General features: G+C 33.9%; 1 protein-coding gene across 4 annotated transcripts; it reads left to right on the forward strand.

Annotated features, from left to right (window-relative positions):
* Positions 1–1114: 1114 nt before the first annotated feature.
* On the forward strand, positions 1115–19674 carry LOC115959752 (pre-mRNA-processing factor 39). Of its 4 annotated transcripts, none has more exons than XM_031078284.1 (14): positions 1115–1222; positions 3170–3689; positions 8484–8593; positions 11729–11958; positions 12588–12755; positions 13370–13736; positions 14230–14373; positions 15158–15310; positions 15395–15511; positions 16020–16100; positions 16202–16351; positions 17260–17559; positions 18211–18327; positions 19162–19674. In XM_031078284.1, the coding sequence occupies exons 2-14, from the start codon at positions 3212–3214 to the stop codon at positions 19291–19293; spliced, it is 2547 nt and encodes an 848-aa protein (XP_030934144.1). In that variant the 5' UTR covers positions 1115–1222; positions 3170–3211; the 3' UTR covers positions 19294–19674. The 4 variants fall into 4 exon arrangements, with proteins under 4 accessions (XP_030934144.1, XP_030934146.1, XP_030934145.1 ...); XM_031078286.1 differs by having other exon boundaries at positions 19165–19674; XM_031078285.1 differs by having other exon boundaries at positions 18214–18327.
* The last annotated feature ends 24 nt before the right edge of the window (positions 19675–19698 follow it).

Raw genomic sequence — 19698 nt, forward strand, 5'->3', positions numbered from 1 at the left:
TTTATAATAAATATAAATAAAAGTCTAGTGTTTGGTACTCATGAAATGAATGTTCGTTGCTTGTTGTTTAAAACAGTAAGAGTAGGATAAATTAAAAAGTCCAAAAGTCCATCACCCTTGATACTTTTCCTTGGAAGCAAGTCTAGGTTTGTCAAATCTACTAGAATAAAATATACAATCATAGTGTTAATGCTAGACTTCACCAAAATTCACCCAAACTCGGAAAGCGACTTAAGTAAAAAGAGTAATATTATAGAAATAACAATTTCACAACAATACAACAAATTATTACTATAAATCATGCATTATAGCTTATGCAACTATGGCTAAGTATGCTTTTGTGTTAGAATTTTTTTTCTCTTCCTTTTGTGTTTGTGTTTTTGTTTCTTAAAAAAAAAAAAAAAAAACCTCAACCAATAAAATTATTTGTCATGAAATCAAATGCATTAGTTTGAATCTTGTATGCTTTAAAAAGAAACTTTTGGTTCATCATGTAGGGAACATCATAAATTTCAAATCCTACTGAATTTTATAAAGAAAAATTTGTATTTTATACGGTCAAAGTTTGACTATAACTCAACTTATTAATATCTTTTTATTAGATGCGAATTTTGATAAATTTACAATTGGATTGCATTTTTTTCTTATATCTTCTATGTTTGCAAAATTTTTAGAAAACCAAAGATTAATAACTATGTAATCAATTAAATATTTAAATTTAAATTTTTGTAATTTACAATTATGCATAAAAAAATAATTTTATAAATTAAATAATAAATAACATCTAATTGATATAAAATTTGAAATGCGTGTTGAGTACATAAAAAAGTTGAGATCTAAAAGTTAAAATTTTAAAATATATTACAACGCTAATTTTTTTTTTAAAAGTAGGAGCTATAATTATTAGCTACGACAAGTTTATAACAAAAATTTATCATTTTATACCATGGATTGTATTGAGTCATGTCACGTCATAAGCCACGAATGGAGTCGCACACGATGCCACGAGTCAAGTGAACAGTGAAATGACGGCCCAGATCAAACAATCACCCATATCCGACGGCCCAGATCCAACAACCAAACCCAACACCCCCACAGATATAAAAAAATCTTCCATCCACATCCACTACTACTGCAAATACACACTTTTTACAAAAGCCTCCCAAACCCAAATCCCACCCACGAACTCTCCGAAATACGACGCCGTTTTCTGTTTCCTCAGGTAAGTACTCTCGTTTCAGTTTCTCGCATTTTCGAAACCCTAGGTTCATGGTTTTTTCGTTATCTCTGTGAAAGCTGAAAACCTAGTTCTCTGATTCTGTGTATGGATCTGAACCTCTTGTTCTTATTGGTTTTTTCTTGTTGGTGCTAGTGTTGTGTTGCTTTGGTTTTTGTTTGGTACAATTTGTTGTGGGGTTTTTAGTTCACAGTATTCACGCTTTGAGTAATTTGTCAGTTGTAAATTGAGATTGTAATCATTGCTTTGGCTTTGTTACTAGACTGATTCTAAACTTGAAGAGTTTTAGTAGTTTCTGTGCGTGAAATGCTGAAGAACAAGCAAGCACATGATTTTTTCGATGGTTGGGTTATTTATTTGGGCAAGACTTTCGTTAGGTTAGGTTTTTGCTCTAGTTTAAAGTAGATTAGAAAATAGATTTCACTGTTAAATGGGTCTTGTTTAGTACACCATATTTGCAAAAAAATTGAATTCTAGGAAGCAAGGACATGGATACGGACATGGGTGTTGTGTCGTACGACATGAGAAATTTTTGAAAAATTATAACATGACACGGGTTACAACATGATTATATGATTATGACACGAGTATAGATTGAATTAGAATAAATTGTAACTATAATTTAAAATTTTCAAGAACTTAAAAGTAGACTGTGTGAAGCCAATGAGCTCTTGCTCAAGTGGCACCTACTCTCCTTTTAAGTGCGAGGTCATGGGTTCAAAACCCATTGGGTACATGTGTATTTTACAACAATAACAACAAAGCCTTAGTTCAAAATTTTTTGGGGTCAGCTATTATGGATTCTCAACAAATTAGTTAGGGTCAGCCACATGTGTGTGTATTTTATTAATTAAAAAGAAAAAAGACTTTATGTACTGTCTGAAGCGATAACACCATCCCTACCACTGCTCCTATACCTCTGCCTGGTTGTTTCTGCTGCCACAAACGCTGCTTTGCCTCTCTTAATGTGAACAAATGCCACTAGAATTAGTCAATTTCACTATGAGTGACTCTCACCACACCCACGGAAACCAGTGGATTACTAGTTTTATGTTTTAAATGTGTTACCACTGCCACCTCCTTTGGTCCCTTTGAAGCTACCATACCATTGTTAGATTTAATGGGTCATTGTCCTCATATATGCATTATATGTCGACAGAGTTGTCCTAGTGTAAAGAAAATTATATTACATCAATACTGTCAAGCTAAGTTGCTTGGCCTCCCACTTTACAATAATATTTGAGCTTTTAATCAGACAGTGAAAAATGGCGATGATAAACATGCCCATGATACATTTTCTACCAACATCCATTGCTTTCGTTCACTGTTTAATACTTGGATGCCTTAATTTGTAATTAAGAATAACATTGGTCAAGAATATTAGTGGGTGATAATTTGGGCAGTTTAATACTTTTCATTCACCACCCTATAGAATGACGTGTTCAATTGTTGTTCACTTAAGTCACTTGTTTTATAATAGTCTATTGTACCTGCATGCTCTTCAAAATGCGCAAAACATTTCTTGGGCTCTGCTTGTTTTTTGAACAAGCCTAAAATTCTAGCTCAAGCTTGGTTCTCTTGGCTTAGCAAAACGGGGTTGAAAAAGTGACTTAAGAACTCTACCTTGAGCTACTTTGTTTGGTTTGCCACTTTACATATTACATAAACCAAACATGTTTGCCCAACATCCTTCTCATATTTTGCTAAATCAATCTTTTTGAATTTGTTTTGTGATTGGTAAATATTTTTTGGATTGTCACAGAAATTATTTTGTTTGTAAAGAATTGAAGCAAAAAATGCATTAGGGGTGCATTTGAATACATATTGCTCTTATGTCATGCATAATTTTCCTGATTTTTTCAAAATTTTATAGTTGTATTGTTTCTTTTTTTTTTTTTTGATAAGTAGTTGTATTGTTTCTTTTTTTTGAAGTCTTGAAGCTTGCACCACCGACTAATAATCTGTTCATCGAGTATGGGAGACAGTGAAACAGTACTATCTGAAACATCTGCAGAGATGGGTTATACATCTGGGAGCCACACTTCCACGGGCTATGTTGAGGCCAGCTCAAATGTTGCTCCTGACACTGGTGCTTCCCCCTCTGAGGCTACTGGAGGTTTTGCTGCTTCTGCTGCTCCAGCTGATGCAAATTCTACTGTTCCAGGCGGATCTGATTCAGGAGATGGGAATATAAATAGCACGGAACCTAATCTGGTCATGCAAGAAGCTCAAATTGATACAACATTTGAGACTAAACCAGATGTTGGAGTTGCTAATACTAGTGAGAAAGCTACTGGTCTGGAAAATGCAGCAACAGAGCTTTCACAATCAGCTGGTAATAATTCTTCTGTGAATGGAAGTGTTGTTGAAACTGGATATCTGGCAGTGGAGAATGGAATTGCTTCAGAGAATGTGGGGAGAGTTGCTGATGAGCAACAGTTTGATGGTTTTGGTATGTTTTTTTTTCTCTGCAATTTTTGTTATATTAATATGATATGGGCAAGGAGGTTGTGATTTTTTTATTTGGGTGTTTTAAGATTGTATATTGCATAGTGTTATCTTCATGTTAACTCATGAGCACATAATACTCGGTACATAATTTGAGAATCAGTAAATGGTTGTTGGTACATAATTTGAGAATCAGTAAATGGTTGTTGATTTGCTAGAGGAAACTGATTCCTGCAAATTCATAGAAACTATTTATACAATCTTATTTAATTGAAATAGCATTTTCTTTTTCAATGGACACAGGCACTTTATTTAATTTAATTTTTTTCTTGTTAGTTCTAAATTAGCTAATGCAGGCTGGTCTACATAGAATTGAAACCTTTATTCAGTAACTGCCTAAGATATTTATACATTCGTACATACTCGTACATTCATAATTGGGAACAGCTCAAGTTAGTTTAGTTTTTTGTTTAAAAAAAGAAATTAAAAACAATAAACCCTAATTTTATTTTAAAAAGAATTTGGGGTAAGGCTTACTATCATTATCCTCTCAATGATCTTTTTCATCTTTAATTGCATATCAATCTGGATTACGTGAAAGTGGAAAGTATCCTCTTACTTTGATAGGGTTTTTTTCAGCCTGTTTTTGTGCATGTGCCTATGTGAAGCATTTTGATTGTTTGGCTCTTTTTTCCTAGTTTTTTATTCATATTTAATACTATTAGTCAGTAATATATATATATATATATATATAAATTCAAGTGTTGGTTGTAGAGGACCATAGGTTTAAATTCAGTATAATCCAAGTGTTGGTTGTGTAGCATCATAGGTGTTGATTTTCATTTGTATATGGCATTCTTAATTTGGTATCTATATATATATTTCATACTTGAAAAGCTGGTACATGATATTCTTAATTGTTAATTCATTGTTCATGGATACTTAAGAAGCAAAAATAGAGAGATATTATAGATTCTTTTTTGGACAAGTTTGGCCCTAATGGGAGGAGGAATGAGAGATTCAAACTAGTCACCTCCTCTTCATGAAGCAGTCTCTATCCGATTGTGCTATCCTTTGGGGTTAGATATATTAGGGGAAGTATTTTAAGTGCTTGAATTGTAATAAACATGAAAATTTTTTTGCAGATAATATAGTGTGTGTTTGGGACTATCTTATCAGCTAGCTTTTTGCTTTTTAGCTTATATGTACAGTTTTTTAAAACCTCACTTAAAAAAAAAAAAAACCTTTTTGATAGTACAAAACTTTTAGCAATTTTTTGTTTCAGCAAAAAGCTAAATAAGTTGTTCCCAAATGGACACTTGTTTTCGGATGAGCTTATTTTCATTGGCTAAATTTGTTTGAAAAATAACCTATGTAAAAGTATTGTTGTACCTAGAAAAAGTGAGACTTAAAAAATTGTACTTAAGTTGGTGATGAAAATAAGCTAGCATTTTAAGCTAAAACAAACACTTTTAGCAGAATTTTTTTCAGCAAAAAGCTAAATAAGTTGTTCCCTAACGAACACTTGTTTTCGGATGAGCTTATTTTCATTGGCTAAATTTGTTTGAAAAATAACCTATGTAAAAGTATTGTTGTATCTAGAAAAAGTGAGACTTAAAAAATTGTACTTAAGTTGGTGATGAAAATAAGCTAGCATTTTAAGCTAAAACAAATAGATTCATGGATCCAATTCTTATTTACATTTCAGTAAAAATGTAAGAATTTCATTGAAGATGAAAAATGAAGTATGCAGTATACAGGAAGCATACTACAGAAAAAAATAGTTTTTTTTTTTCAAAATTTTTGGTAGTGAGAGTAATGTTCATATTAATTTTGTTTAGATTGGTAAGTTACACATGCGCCCAATATTTCTTGAACCCACAACTTTATCCTCCACCCCCTTCTCCTTGGAGTTGTCATTTGACCTAGAGCTAATTGGATTGTAAATATTAGGTATCTCATGTTCTGTTGGAAAATTTGTCAACTTTCAAGCATATGTGCATTCACATGTTAGGGCTTTCTCATTTTGAATCATAATATAGAAGTATTATTTTGTACATTTAGTTGGAAATCAAAAAGTTACTTGTGAGTTATCTTGCTGTAGAATGCCATGGAAGTGCATTGTAGTTTGCTTATCCAATTATAGTTATGGGCCTTGATAGGCCTGAAGTGTAATAATTGGGGTTCCAACTCCCTTTTCGTTTTCATGTTGGCCCTTATTTCTGGTAAGTCATATACTAACATGAATTCCTTGGCTTTTAGAACAAAGTTGCATACTTTTAGGTTTTGTGTTTATGAGCCACGATTGTAGATGAAATGGGTTGTGCCTCCATTCGATTATTCTTCAAAATGATTTGATTTCAATGCTGGGTCAGCTTGGAACTTCTCTAGAGAATTTTCTATTTGGTTTAGTTTTTGTTTGAAATAGAAAAACATTTGAGTTTCTAAAACAAGAGTATTACATTTTTTTTTTTAATTGATTTTCAAGAGGATCTTGATTGGTCCAGTTAAGGCATTCCTACCAAGTTTGCTAGCATATTTTTCAAGTGCACTAGTCTCTAAGAATATATATGTTTTTTTATATAATTTTTGTAAGGGCATATTTCATGGGAGTTGAAAAAGTATACTAAGTTAATTTCTATATATATTTTTTGATGTGTGATGCATTTCTCATTGGTATGCTGCCTAGGCTCCCAATTATGACTAGAATTATTTATTCGGTAAATTACAATTTAACAGTTTGGCCATTTCAAAATTTTATTGTTACATTTAACTCCCTAAGTTTGGATCCAAATGAAACTGTAGGAGTTTTGTCAAAATTAACAGATTTTGTATTTTATGGACAAATTTACCCCTTGATTTACTCTCATTTGTTATTCTTCTTCCTTCAATATCTAATCCAAAATAAAGGAGAATCAAAATTTAATCATCAGAAAAATTCAATTAACCCAGTACTCCTGGTGAGGGTATCAACCCATACTTTCTTTATATGGGTTGCATGAAAAGCACAATCTGAAGAAAAAATCGCAGCAAATACAAAGTAGAAAAATATGAATTTTCTTAGCCGTAACATAATCAAAATCCTTGAGAATTCGGAGTAAATTGAAGAATTTGAACAAAATTGTTAAGAATCAAAACAATTTAACCTCAGAAATTGCATCACACCTAGCTGGTTGAGCTGGTTTACATCAAAGGGCCAATGCCATAATCAGCTCCCCCCCTTCCCGTGAGATCCTCACATCAAAAATCATAATTCATGTAAAAAGAACATGGCCCAAAAGCTAAATTCCAACATAAAAAATTTGAAGGGACAGATTAAGAATTTTTTCCCCAATAAATGAATTGAAAGTTAATACACACACACACACATATAACCTCAAACACTGAATTTTATAGAAAAATCTGAGAAATAGTTTCACAAATTGGGAAATTTTGCATAAATATAAGACCAAAGACAACTAATGAGAAGGTTAGAGGCAACAAATTTTGGCAGAGTCAAAAGCCAGAAGAAACGATATCCTTTTACTAAAATCTTTAAGCATCAGTGGGAGAAGCTTTGGGAATATTTAATTCCCTCAAATTTCTTGCAATTGAAATGCCATAGACTGGTACTAGCCCAATAGCAATCAGGAAATTAAAATTCAGAGCTCGGATTGAGCAGAAAAGAAAAGAGGGGAAAAGGAGAGGATGGCCATGGCCTTTGGTCTTCCTAGCCATGACAGCATCTTCATCTTCTTCCACACTTGGTTCATCTCCTCCCTTTTTTTTTTTTTTTTTCATTTGTTTATTTTATTATTATTATTTGCTTTTGTTGTTTTATCACTCTTTCTTGAGGAAAATTGGAGTTTGGAATGTTGTTGGTTCTGTTTGGGGTATTTTGTTAAAGCTAATCCCATAAAATCGCTCACGTCCCACGTCCAAAAAAAAAGGTTGAATTTGGATGGATCCCTAACAATTTCATTTTAGACCAAAATTTAGAGGGTTAAAATGTAGCAACTGAAACTTTATGGACTATTGTGAAAGGGATAAACCCCAGGGGCCTATATTATAATTTACCCTTTTTTTTGTCTTTTTTCTCTCTCTTTCTGTCTGCTATACATTATTCACCCTAAATAGTAAATATCACCAGAGCCTAACCTTTTCTTGCAAACAATCCTATTCTTTTTTCCTAAGCCAGCTTCAAAATTCTTATTCCTGGCAGTTTGGTCTGAAATTAAAAGGTCCTGCATCAGATATATATATATATATATATATATTTTTTTTTTTGAGATGAATGGTAGAGCATCAGATATTTTATTAAATCTACCTTACTGCTCTAATTTACTTTGTATTGAAGATTTCCTAGATATTAAATACTACTATTTACCTCAAATACACATAAATTTGACTAATATATAAACATGTTGACATCTGACTCCCTCTTTGATGTCCCCCTTCCCTTTGCTAGTTGAAAATTTACTATTTACTGATGTAATTCTTCTTACTATGTAATTTTAACACCACTCCCATATGTAATTTTTGATGTGTCCCTTCCCTCTGCTCTAATTTACTATGTACTGAAGATTTCCTAGATAAATACTTACTATTTACCTCAAATACACATAAATTGGACTAGTATATAAACATGTTGAAAATTTTGTACACCACTCCCATCTTTCAATGTTTCTACATCTGACGCCCTTTTTGATGTGTCCCTTCCCTTTGCTAGTTTTATTCTTCTTATTCTTGCACACTTCTATAAGAGATCTAAGTGAATAACATCTTGATTGTTTCAAATCCTTTTCCTTTTTATTTGTAGTACCGGCTATGTCTGCTGAAGAAGATAGACTGTGGAACATTGTGAGGGCTAATTCATTAGATTTTAATGCTTGGACTTCCCTGATTGAAGAGACTGAGAAGGTGGCTCAGGTATGTCAGCATTAATTTCAAATGTATGATGAATTATTCAGTTAATTTTGCCATCCTCTCTGTGTTTTTATATTTGTTATTTTACCGTGAGGAAGCTTATCAACAAATCAGCATGTTCTTGTCAAATTTACATGTTAGTTTTGCAAGATGTTGTGCAATTTGAAAGGCACGTGTTGAATCTGTCTGACATGATACATGGATTTCTTCTTGTTGATTAATCTACGCATCTAATAACAATGTCACCTGAGAAAGACATTATGTCACATATATTCATCTGTGGGTGTCTCTATATATATATATATATGTATGCAAGTAGTTATGTAAATTATTGCTTTCTAAAACACCCTAGTATATTAATGTACTTGTATCTTAGTATGTTTTGTCCCCCCTCTGTTTTATTTTTTTAAAATTTTTTTATTCTTTTATTCTGTTTTGATAAATAATAAAACTCAATTAGCATACAAAGAAAATGCCCAAAAAATAAAAAATAAAAGACATTGTACAAACAAATACAAAGATGACTAATGAAAGTTCAATGAATTCAAGAACCCTAGAAAGTCCATAGTTAAAAATGTGGTGGAGCTTGAAGTCCAGTCCTAAAGGGTCTTCAAAAATAAGAACTTCAAATTAATCAAGTTTTGTTCTTTCCCTTCAAAGCAACAATCACTTCTTTCCCTCTAAAGATACTACATCAAGCATGAAGGAGCTTTTTTCCATATCCTCCCATTACTTCTCTTAGCAAATTGTCCTTTCAAACATGAGAGAAGCTCCATCATGGAGTATGGCATTATCCAAGAAACACCGAACAAGCAAAAAACTAATGACCTTAGTTCTTGAGCCACTACACCACTGAAGGAAGAGATGAACCGCACTCTTTCCTTGTCATTTACTCATAAAGCACCAGTTCATAATAATTATCCCATGTTTCCGAAGAAAGCCACCCTTGGCGGCAAACCTAGCATTCCAAATGCTCTCGAAGGAAAATTACTTCCTCAGCCTCTCAAAAACTTGTAATGACTTTTCACTTGGAAACCTTGAGTTTTAGAAGGGACCCATATTAATTTGTCTACCTCCCAATGACAAATCTTTGTAATATATATGTCATATAATAATTGTTTCATTGATCTCTCTATTTACATGGCATGTGAAAGGGAGTGGCACTTTTGCAGATAAACCTTGTAGTTGAATTGGCACCTCCCCATGCACAAAGTGCTTGGGGGTCTAGGGGGGAAAGGGTTCGAGCTGTGGGTTTAGCAGTATATTGTAATTATTTCTCAAAAAAAAAGTTTGTGACAAGTTCCATCGTAGTCCAAACTAATTTTTTTAGTGTTTCTTTATTAATTGTATTTTAAATTCTCAAGAATAGAAACTGTTAAGAACCCCATTTACTGGGGTTTCTTCTTTTACTAATAATTTTTTACAACTTACCAAAAAAAATTTAAATTATGAATGATAGCTTTAAAAAATACAAATCCTTGGGATCTAGCACTAGTGGTGGAGCCAGGATTTGGGGTATGTGTAGTAAATTTGTAAAACTAAGGTTGACTAAACATTTATATTAAAAAGAATATTTCATTTCCATTTTCTAAGCTGTAGGAAAATGTGTAAATATAGTAATATGACATCATAATTTACAATAAACAATAACATAGGTTTAAATTGCCCCTCCCTCACTTGTTGTAAGTAACCGAAAGAAAGCTTTTATTTGTAACAAAATTCACAATAAAAAAATCCACTCATTAAGTACACAGTTTTTGATTATTAAACATATTTAAAGAATCTATTAATTCCAATATATTTAGAGAAACTAATGTAAGTCTTAATCTCTATTAACTTTTAAACAGTAACATGTATCTTTTTCCAATTAGGTAGAGTTTATGGATACGATGTTTGTTTTCATATATGCTCTGTATTATGATTTTAATACATAACTTAGAATATAAAGTGCAAGCCCCACAAGTTAGGTTGAATGAAAGACACTTGTCTTTTGATTTTCCCCTTTTGTTTTCCATTGGGTGGTTGGGGGGCATGTATAGGAAAGTAGACAACCTTAAAGATCAATTAGATACATTTTAGGGAGTTTGGGGGCATCCCTCCTCTTGCCTATGATCATACAAGCAAAACTATGAATGGGATAAAGGAAAAATACATGCTTATCATTTTTTTTTTTTTTTTTTTACTTATAAAAATAAAATAAAGGAAAAATACATTTGATAGAAAAAAAGAAAAAGAAAATAGCTTTTATATACAAGATAATAAGACTCAGGTTATGCTGTAGTAACTTTATTATGCTTGCAAAGGGGGGGTTGGGTGATTTTTATTGGGGAGATTGGATATGTTGCTGCCCTGCCAGTCTTATTTGAAATTGTTTCAATATTGCAAGGATTTGCTTTGATTTGCTTTTGTGAACAACTGCTTTGAGGGGGTTGGGCTTCCAAATAATCACTTTGAGGGTGATTAGCCTCTGAAGAACTTAGGAATTTTATTCAAAGTTGATAAAAGCCATGCATCTGCCAATGAGTGCTAGCTCAACTAACACCTCCTCCCCCGCTTATAAGTTCTAGGTGGAGGGTGATGTTATGGGTTCAACACCTATTAGGTGCATGTGTAACTTACCAATAAAAAATAACCATATGTGCATGTGTAACTTGCCAATAAAAAATAACCATATGTCATCTACGCCTTTATATAGTACTCAAAAACCTTAATCCACAAGGAACTAAAATTACTCCTAGAATATTATAGACCGTTGACCCAAACCAAATAGGCAAAGTACAACTAAGAAAATAAAAAATAATGCCAAGAGCCTTGTAGCTCAATGGCATTGCCTAGTCTCCTTGATGAGGAGAACCAAGGTTTGAATCCCCCCTTGCCCCACTTGTTGTAACAAGTGAATTATAAAAAAGAAAAGAACAGAAAATAAATAAAAATAAGTAATATAGTGGTGGCAATAATTATGGAACTGTATCAGTGCCTTGTGGATGGGTTAGAGACATGGCTTCTCATATGTTTGCTTTCTACATTCCTACCCTTTGATTACGTAACTGGTGTTAATATCTATTTTCTATTTTTTTCTCTACACTTTGAAAAGCTGGCCCTGGTGAAACTAATGATTCATCTATGCTCCTTATGCAGGAGAACATATTGAAAATCCGAAAAGTTTATGATGCTTTTTTGGCAGAATTTCCTTTGTGTTATGGTTATTGGAAAAAGTATGCTGACCATGAGGCTCATCTAGGCTCTATTGATAAAGTTGTGGAAGTTTATGAACGGGCGGTTCAAGGAGTGACCTATTCGGTGGACATTTGGTTGCATTATTGCATATTTGCTATTGGCGCATATCAAGATCCAGACACCATCCGAAGGTAATAGGCGTTGATTTAGCTCTTTTTGTTAGACAGTGTTGGGAGATCATGATTGCATGGTTCCCTCAGTCACAAGGCTATAGTGATTTCTTGTTGCTAACATTATTTCCATATGCCTGCTACAGTGGTTCTTCACATTTATGGCGGAAAGGTTTGATAGGATGCACTTCAGAAAAGTTATTTTTTTTTTTCTGATGTGCAAACCCTTGATTTGATGCTACTAATACAGGGTAGTTGTTTGAAATTTGTTAGGATCTTATTCAATTTCTTTGCCTCATTATACCCCTTTTTTTTCCCAAAGCCTGTGTCATAGTCATGTAGTTATCTTTGAATTTTAGCTATCTTTAACTTTGACACTCTGAGGTGCATCAATATGCAAATTGCTGCTGGGAAGATCTCGTCAGTTTAAGGGCTAAGATGGCCTCTATCACTGCTCCATTTCACGGACATAGTATGGTTTTTTTTGAGGAAGGTAAATGCAGCGTTTGGAAGTGATATGCTGTTAACAGTGAATTGTTTCTTCTCCATGACATTAGTGCCAGTCACCCATTAATGGATATTCTTGCATTACCTGAGTTGATGTTTATGCATATAGGATAACGAAACCTTCTATTTTTATGGTATTTCAGGCTTTTTGAGCGAGGATTAGCTTATGTTGGAACGGATTATCTGTCTTTCACCCTTTGGGATAAATATATTGAATACGAATACTTGCAGCAGGAGTGGGGCCGCCTTGCTTTGATTTACACCAGGATTTTGGAGTATCCAAATCAACAATTGGATCGGTATTTTAACAGGTAATTCCTTGTACATTGCCCATATGTTTATTTGTTTACCTTTCAGTCTTTTGTTTTGGGCTTGAGTTTCTCAAGTTTGCTCTATGTTTCTTGCTCTATGTTTCCCACAAATGTGTTGCTTTTGTCTGGTATTGCATTGAGGAGCATATGGGTGGCTGAATGTGTTTGTAGTGGGGTTTGGAAATCTTTTTGTGGTTGGAGAGACCAGTGTTTTTCTCACTCCCTAATTGCGGTCTATGAGGATTTAGCTTATTTTTATTTACTTTTGAAAGAACATTTTGATGCCAAACTTGATATCCTTGGATTTATGACTATAATTTGCACTTTACTTGTTTTGATCTTCAGTTTATATGCTTTAATTTTGAACTACTTCAAAGAGTCCCTGTTTTCCTCAAGATTTCAAATTTGTTTCTAGTTGCTGTGAATTTTGTGTCCCTGGTCATATATTCCAATATCTCTTTGTGCTTCCGCATGCTTTATTTATTGACATAGGGTTTAGTGCACCTCTTCTCTGTTATTTGCGTAATAGATTCCTTTTTGAAGTTTTGTTTTTTTTAATAAGTAATTTCCCCTTTGAAGTTTTATTTATGTCCCTTGTGCCAATGGTGCTACAGCTTCAAGGAGTTAGCTGGAAGTCGTCCTTTGTCTGAATTAAGGACTGCTGAGGAGGCTGCAGCAGCAGCAGCAAGTGCACCTTCGGAGGCTAGTGTCCAGTTAAACGAGGGAGAGGTTCATCCTGATGCAGTGGAACAATCTCCTAAACCTGTAAGTGCTGGCTTAACAGAAGCAGAGGAGTTGCAGAAGTATATCGCCATTAGAGAAGAGATGTATAGGAAAGCTAAAGAGTTCGATTCTAAGATCATTGGTTTTGAAACAGCTATTAGGAGGCCATACTTTCATGTGCGGCCCCTCAATGTTGCAGAGCTTGAAAATTGGCATGCCTATTTGGATTTTGTGGAAAGGGAAGGTGACTTTAACAAGGTATTTTGAGTTTGCTTGTTTTCAGTTTCTCTGGTTTGTAGTTTTTAGTTGCCCTCCTTGTTACACTTTGACTCACAGTTAAGTAATATTTGCTGCCCCATATTCTTTATTGGCTAAACCGTTGGATGAAGCAACTTTTTAAACGGGAAATTGAACTGAGACTAAGCATGGACCTTCGATTTGGTTTCTTTAAGGCTAAGTACTTCAAACCCTCATTTGTCAGTGGACGTTCCAGGTTGATGATGTGTTAGTAAATTATATCTGTTTTAAAGTTCCAATGTTATGCATGCAGGTGTCTTCTTATCTTCCTAACCATCTGTCTGTCAGGCAAGGAGGGTCCCTCCTTTCGTATTTGAGGGGCCTCTCTGTTCCGCTAATGGAGTATTTCTTATGCATATCTCCTTCTCCTTTGTGATTTGTATTACCTTTTTAATTAATTTAAGGTGAATATGATTGTATGAGGTGATGCCATTTCTTTTAAAATGTGAATCAGGTGGTCAAGTTATATGAAAGATGCCTGATTGCATGTGCCAATTATCCTGAGTACTGGATACGCTATATTTTATGCATGGAAGCTAGTGGAAGTTTGGATCTCTCAAATAACGCGCTTGCTCGTGCAACCCAAGTCTTTGTCAAGGTAGGAAATTTCTGATACGAATATTTTTTATTGGGAAGTTAGCTTAGAAATAAAGAAGTAAAGGGCAGCAGCAGCCCTGAATATAAATTGATGGGACATGAAATTTTATAGCTTTCCTCTATTATCATCCTTTTTCTGAGAAGCCTTGATGATAAGATTGAGAAGTGTGGAATTTACTTCCCAGCTTCCCATTGTTGTTCTTAGTAGGGAGGGAAAGAGAGTATTGATATTAAATTCTAGTGTAATGCCATTATTTAAATGGTTTAAAAAATGGTGGAAAATATGTTTCAAATTTTTTGTTAAGAAACCAACTTCCTCCTCCGATCAACCACTTTTGGGTAATTTGGATTTGGTTTTCCTAGAGGGGTTACACCTACCCCTCTCCCTTTCTACCTCCTTCCAAAAAGGGCTTTCCCGCTCCCATCACTTTTTCCCTTCTGCCACTTTTTATCCTTTTGTGTTCTTTTTCCCTTATTTGTTCTTTTAATGAACGGATTATAGTTTGGAATTCCCTTTTAACCAGATACTGTTTTTAGCCCTTCAAGAAATGATCCTATCTTTTAATTTGTTTCCCTGTTTTTTCCTGCTCATTTCAGTATTTAAAACATGATATTTTGAGTTGTTAATGTTATTTTCAAATGAATCTTACATTGGCATGTATTCTTATCTTCTGATGTAAGTGTTGAGCCACATGATATAACATTTACCGTTATTGTCGTATTCCTTTTTTTATAATTAGTTTCCTTATCCATGATTTATTTGTTTGTCACCAAATATATAACAGAGACAAGCTGAGATTCACCTTTTTGCTGCTCGGTTTAAAGAGCAAAATGGGGATATACCTGGTGCACAAGGTGCCTATCAACTTGTACATACTGAAATCTCACCTGGACTTCTTGAAGCAATTATTAGGCATGCAAATATGGAACATCGGCTGGTATGTTGGTCTGCAAAAGCTGTTTAAAGTTCAAATTTCTGGTAATTATGTAATCTCTTTATATAATTATTTTTTTAATTGCAGGGAAATCTTGAAGATGCCTACTCCTTGTATGAGCAGGCAATTGCCATTGAAAAAGGAAAAGAACATTCACAAACATTACCGATGCTGTATGCGCAATATTCTCGGTTTGTATACATGGTAGGTTGGGCAACATGATTTTGCACATGTTTTGTTGTGTGTTAGCTTACAGATATAATGCTTTGATTAATGATTAACTATGATATACATCCCTTTTTTCTCATCTTTTGTTGTTATGTTTTATTTTTGTTCCTATCTTACTGCTTACAATATTAAAAGTTTAATCAAAAGATATTTTTTGGGGTTTCAACTTTAGCGAATGAAATTACATGGACTTGATATTTTGGTCTTTCAATTCAAATAATCTTATTTATATTATTTTTGCCTATTTAGATGTTGATTGTTCCTTCATTGTGTCATATTATAAATGAAAACAAGGCACACATGTTTTCTTATAACATGGAGTTCTAATGAACTAAATTTCTTAGTCCCCAGAAATCAATTTTTATATTCATCCTTTCATTTCTCCCCTTAGTTATTTGTTGAAGTATATTATTGATCATAGATTTTATTCTGAAATCTATATGTTATAGCTGATGTCTCTTGTTTCTTTCAATTATATTGGTAGGTTTCTGGTAATGCAGAGAAAGCTAGGGAAATTCTTGTCCAAGCCCTTGAGCACGTGCAATTGTCAAAACCACTTCTTGAGGTCTCTCTCTTGTATATATATCCTTGCAGCCACATTTTGTTTTTTAAATAAGATATCAATAATGTTCTCTTTTCTAATATGTTCTTCCATGATGCTTGCAGGCTTTAATACATTTTGAGGCAATTCAGTCCCTACCAAAGCAAATTGATTATTTAGATTCATTGGTTGTTAAGTTCATAGTTCCTGACTTGGAGAGCCCCAATGTTGCTAGTGCGGCTGATAGGGAAGAGCTCTCTTGCATTTTTTTGGAGGTATATTGTTTAGCAGTAAGACAAATGTAGTTTATTGATTCATAGACATGACTTGTTGAGTTGAAAACAGGAAAAGAGGATTTTGTTTTGTTTTGTTTTGTCTTGTCATTGAAGATCTTGATTGGAAAATTTTCAGCATCCTTTTTTCTTATGAGAAACTAAAATTTGAACAGCAAAGTGGAGGTTGAATTAAGGTCTAGCTCTAATGGCACCTCTTCTCCCTAAAAGGACTAGAATTGAGGGTGAAGTTGTTGATTGCAGGCCCATTGGTTGCATTGTAACTAAACCAATCTTGGTAAAAAAAAAAAAATGAAGATTCAAGAAGTATTTTTGAATTAACTGTGGGACATTAACCACTGAAAACTCTTTGCTAATAATGGTGCAAATCCTGTTTGAGAATTTGTAAGATTAAGATTTGACAGTTGCTATATGAGCAAAACAAAATCTGGAAATGCTTTTTTTTTTTTTTTTTTGAAGCAGTTTTTTTCCTTGTTTGAAGCTACCAAAATTCTTTTCCAGATGTCTGGAATTTCAACAAGCAGTTCTACGTTTTTGTTAAATCTTTTATTTCTATTTAAATTTTGATGGGGGATATCTTAATTTTTTCGTTGCATACTGAGTTATTGATTGGGTATAAGTAGGTTGGGTTTGGGTTGAATGGTAATGTGTCTTCTTTTGGCATAAGCCTCTACGATTTTGAGTCCATTACAATTATCTTGTTCTGTTGAGTAATTGACTTCTTCTTCTTGTAATGGAATTTATTCATACATTGCTTATTATTGTCATATTTGAATATAAATGTGCAGTTTAGGAATTAGTATGCATCTAAGTTGAATATCTTTAAACATAGACAGTTCTAAGAATGATATTTGGTTCCAAAATCTCATGTGCTCAAATGGAATTTTCAGTTTCTGAATGTCTTTGGAGATGTACAATCTATCAAGAAGGCTGAGGATCGGCATGCCAAGCTTTTCTTACCCCATAGGAGCACCTCAGAACTGAAAAAGCGCCATGCGGAGGATTATCTAGCATCAGATAAAGCCAAGATAGCTAAGTCCTATTCTGTTCCTTCACCTGCACAGTCCTTGATGGGGGCATATCCAAGTGCACAAAACCAGTGGACAGCTGGTTATGGTGTACAGCCTCAAACTTGGCCACCAGTTACACAAGCACAGGGACAACAGTGGGCCCCTGGCTATACACAACAGGTTGATTGTTATTTCTTAATAATATCTCATTTGCATGTAATTGTATGCTTTATACTTGTTTATCATGGGTCCCACTGAGTAAACTCTTTTAATAGTTTTTTAGTGTCCTAACATTACAAGGATTCCTATTTCATGGTTAGTTCTGGTTTTCTCATTGATGGGTTTTGTTGGTTACGAGGTTTGCTAACTAATATATGAAGTGGGTAGTGCATTTAGATCAGGGAAAAGATGTTATTTCTTTTGTGCTTTTCTAGGCAGTGCAATACTGTACTAAAACTCCTGTAAACTCATCGCCATTGTACTCAAATATCTTAAAGAATTGATCTCGTCTTTGATAAAAAATAGCCATTGTGTTAAACTGTTGTTTCAATGTCCTGAGTGCATCAAGATTTTTGGTAGTTCAGAATGTCTTAATGTACCAGAGACTGCTATGTGAACTGTGAAATTGGTTCTTTCTGGATAACCCGAGATAATTTATAATTGTGAGAATTGCTTCCTGATTTTTAGATTAAATTTGGTAATATTGTTTAGTAGTTCTCCAAAATTCTGTGGGGGTTTGCATGTGCATATGCAAGGTTGTTTCAGCTAGTCCAAATCTTCTTGAAAGACCTACATTTATTACTGCTAAAAATGAGCCTTTAAATATTGCAGCAGGCTGCATACAGTGCATATAGTGGTTATGGAAGCAATTACACAAATCCTCAAATGCCAACGTCAGTGCCACAAACTGCTGCTTATGGGGCTTATCCTACAACATATCCAGCCCAGGTACCTAAAAAACATTTGATATTATATTGGAATTGGTTTTGTTTTGGATTTTGACTTTTTTTCTAAAAAACATTTGTCCCCCTTTGTTTGTTTGTTTGTTTTGTTTTGTTTTATTTTTATTTTATTTTATTTTTTTTTTTCTGGGAATGGTTTTTGTTAGAATCGTGTGGTTAAATGATTAAATTTACTATATCCTAATAGCTTAAGTTTTTGGGATAATCTGTAATTTAACAGTTTCTATACTAGGCATGCTGGAACTGTTTTTTGTATTTTTTAAAGAACTCTCTATTCAAGAAAAATATGGAATCTATTGTTGCCCATAAAAGTACAATTGGGGGTTTATCCTTCGGACTGGTTTTTGCCTACAATCTGTAGCCACCTAATGGTGGCAACCACTATTTTGTTGGTTGGTTTATTTTACTGTCGTTGAGGGCAGCATAACTATTTAAACTTGTCTTGTATACTTCTTGTTTTCCAGTATTGAACCTTTTTACCTCTCTTACACTTTGAAAATCAAGAAAGGAAAAAAAGAAGACCGAAAACTTCAGCATAATTCAGTTAGATTAATGTGGTACCGCATAAACACATGGCCTGATTTATTTGTTTTTTCATACATTTGACAAAGGGACTTGAGTTTTTAGAATGATTGATATCTTCGGACACGTGTATTCCATGTCCTATGTATGTAATTTGCAGTATGTTAATACATAGACTGCAAAGCCTTTGTGTACTTTAGAACTCCTAGTATGGTTATGCACTTTTTGGGACTATGAAAAGTGTTTTTCTTGTGCCCTGTTTATATCTAGAGCTGATAAACCTTGTTTATAATTTTAGCAGGCCTTCCCACAGCAAAGTTATGCGCAACCTACAGCAGCTGTGACAATGGCCCCAGCCCAAGCCCAAGCCCAAGCGCAACCCCAGCAACCTGCTTCAGTTCCTCAGGGCTATTATGGGAGTTACTACTGATTTGGCGAGACAATTTATGCACTGTTTTGCCATGTGTAATCTATTCTTTTCAACTTCTTGGTCTCTATTTATACAGACCTGACCCGTACCTTGGGTTTTTTAGTCGTGGGTATGGTGTAGCTAACTAGAAGAGGGGAGAGACGACTCTGTTTTAGTTGTGATACCGGCAATTGTAATTTTAGGTTTTACTAAGTTTATTTTTTTCGATATTTTCATGTATTTTAGTAGAATTTTGTGCTTGTGTTGTGCAATTTTCCACGTTGGGTCTATAAATTGCCCTATTGTAGAGATTGTCAAAATTAGTTGTGCTTGAAAGTTATAACGTTTGCTATTTGAACATGACACCTAATAATATGTACAAGCCAATTAGCTCTGGGTTAAGCCTAAACCCATGTTATGTCATTT

This window comes from Quercus lobata, chromosome 9 (assembly GCF_001633185.2).
Source record: "Quercus lobata isolate SW786 chromosome 9, ValleyOak3.0 Primary Assembly, whole genome shotgun sequence".
Classification (NCBI taxonomy): Eukaryota; Viridiplantae; Streptophyta; class Magnoliopsida; order Fagales; family Fagaceae; genus Quercus; species Quercus lobata.

Bases quoted from the DNA above. Each gene is read 5' to 3' on its own strand.
- LOC115959752 (XM_031078284.1), top strand. From the start codon at position 3,212: ATGGGAGACAGTGAAACAGTACTATCTGAAACATCTGCAGAGATGGGT. The intron at 16,352-17,259 runs GTATATTGTTTA...TGGAATTTTCAG, and splicing joins TCTCTTGCATTTTTTTGGAG to TTTCTGAATGTCTTTGGAGA. The intron at 17,560-18,210 runs GTTGATTGTTAT...TAAATATTGCAG, and splicing joins CCCCTGGCTATACACAACAG to CAGGCTGCATACAGTGCATA.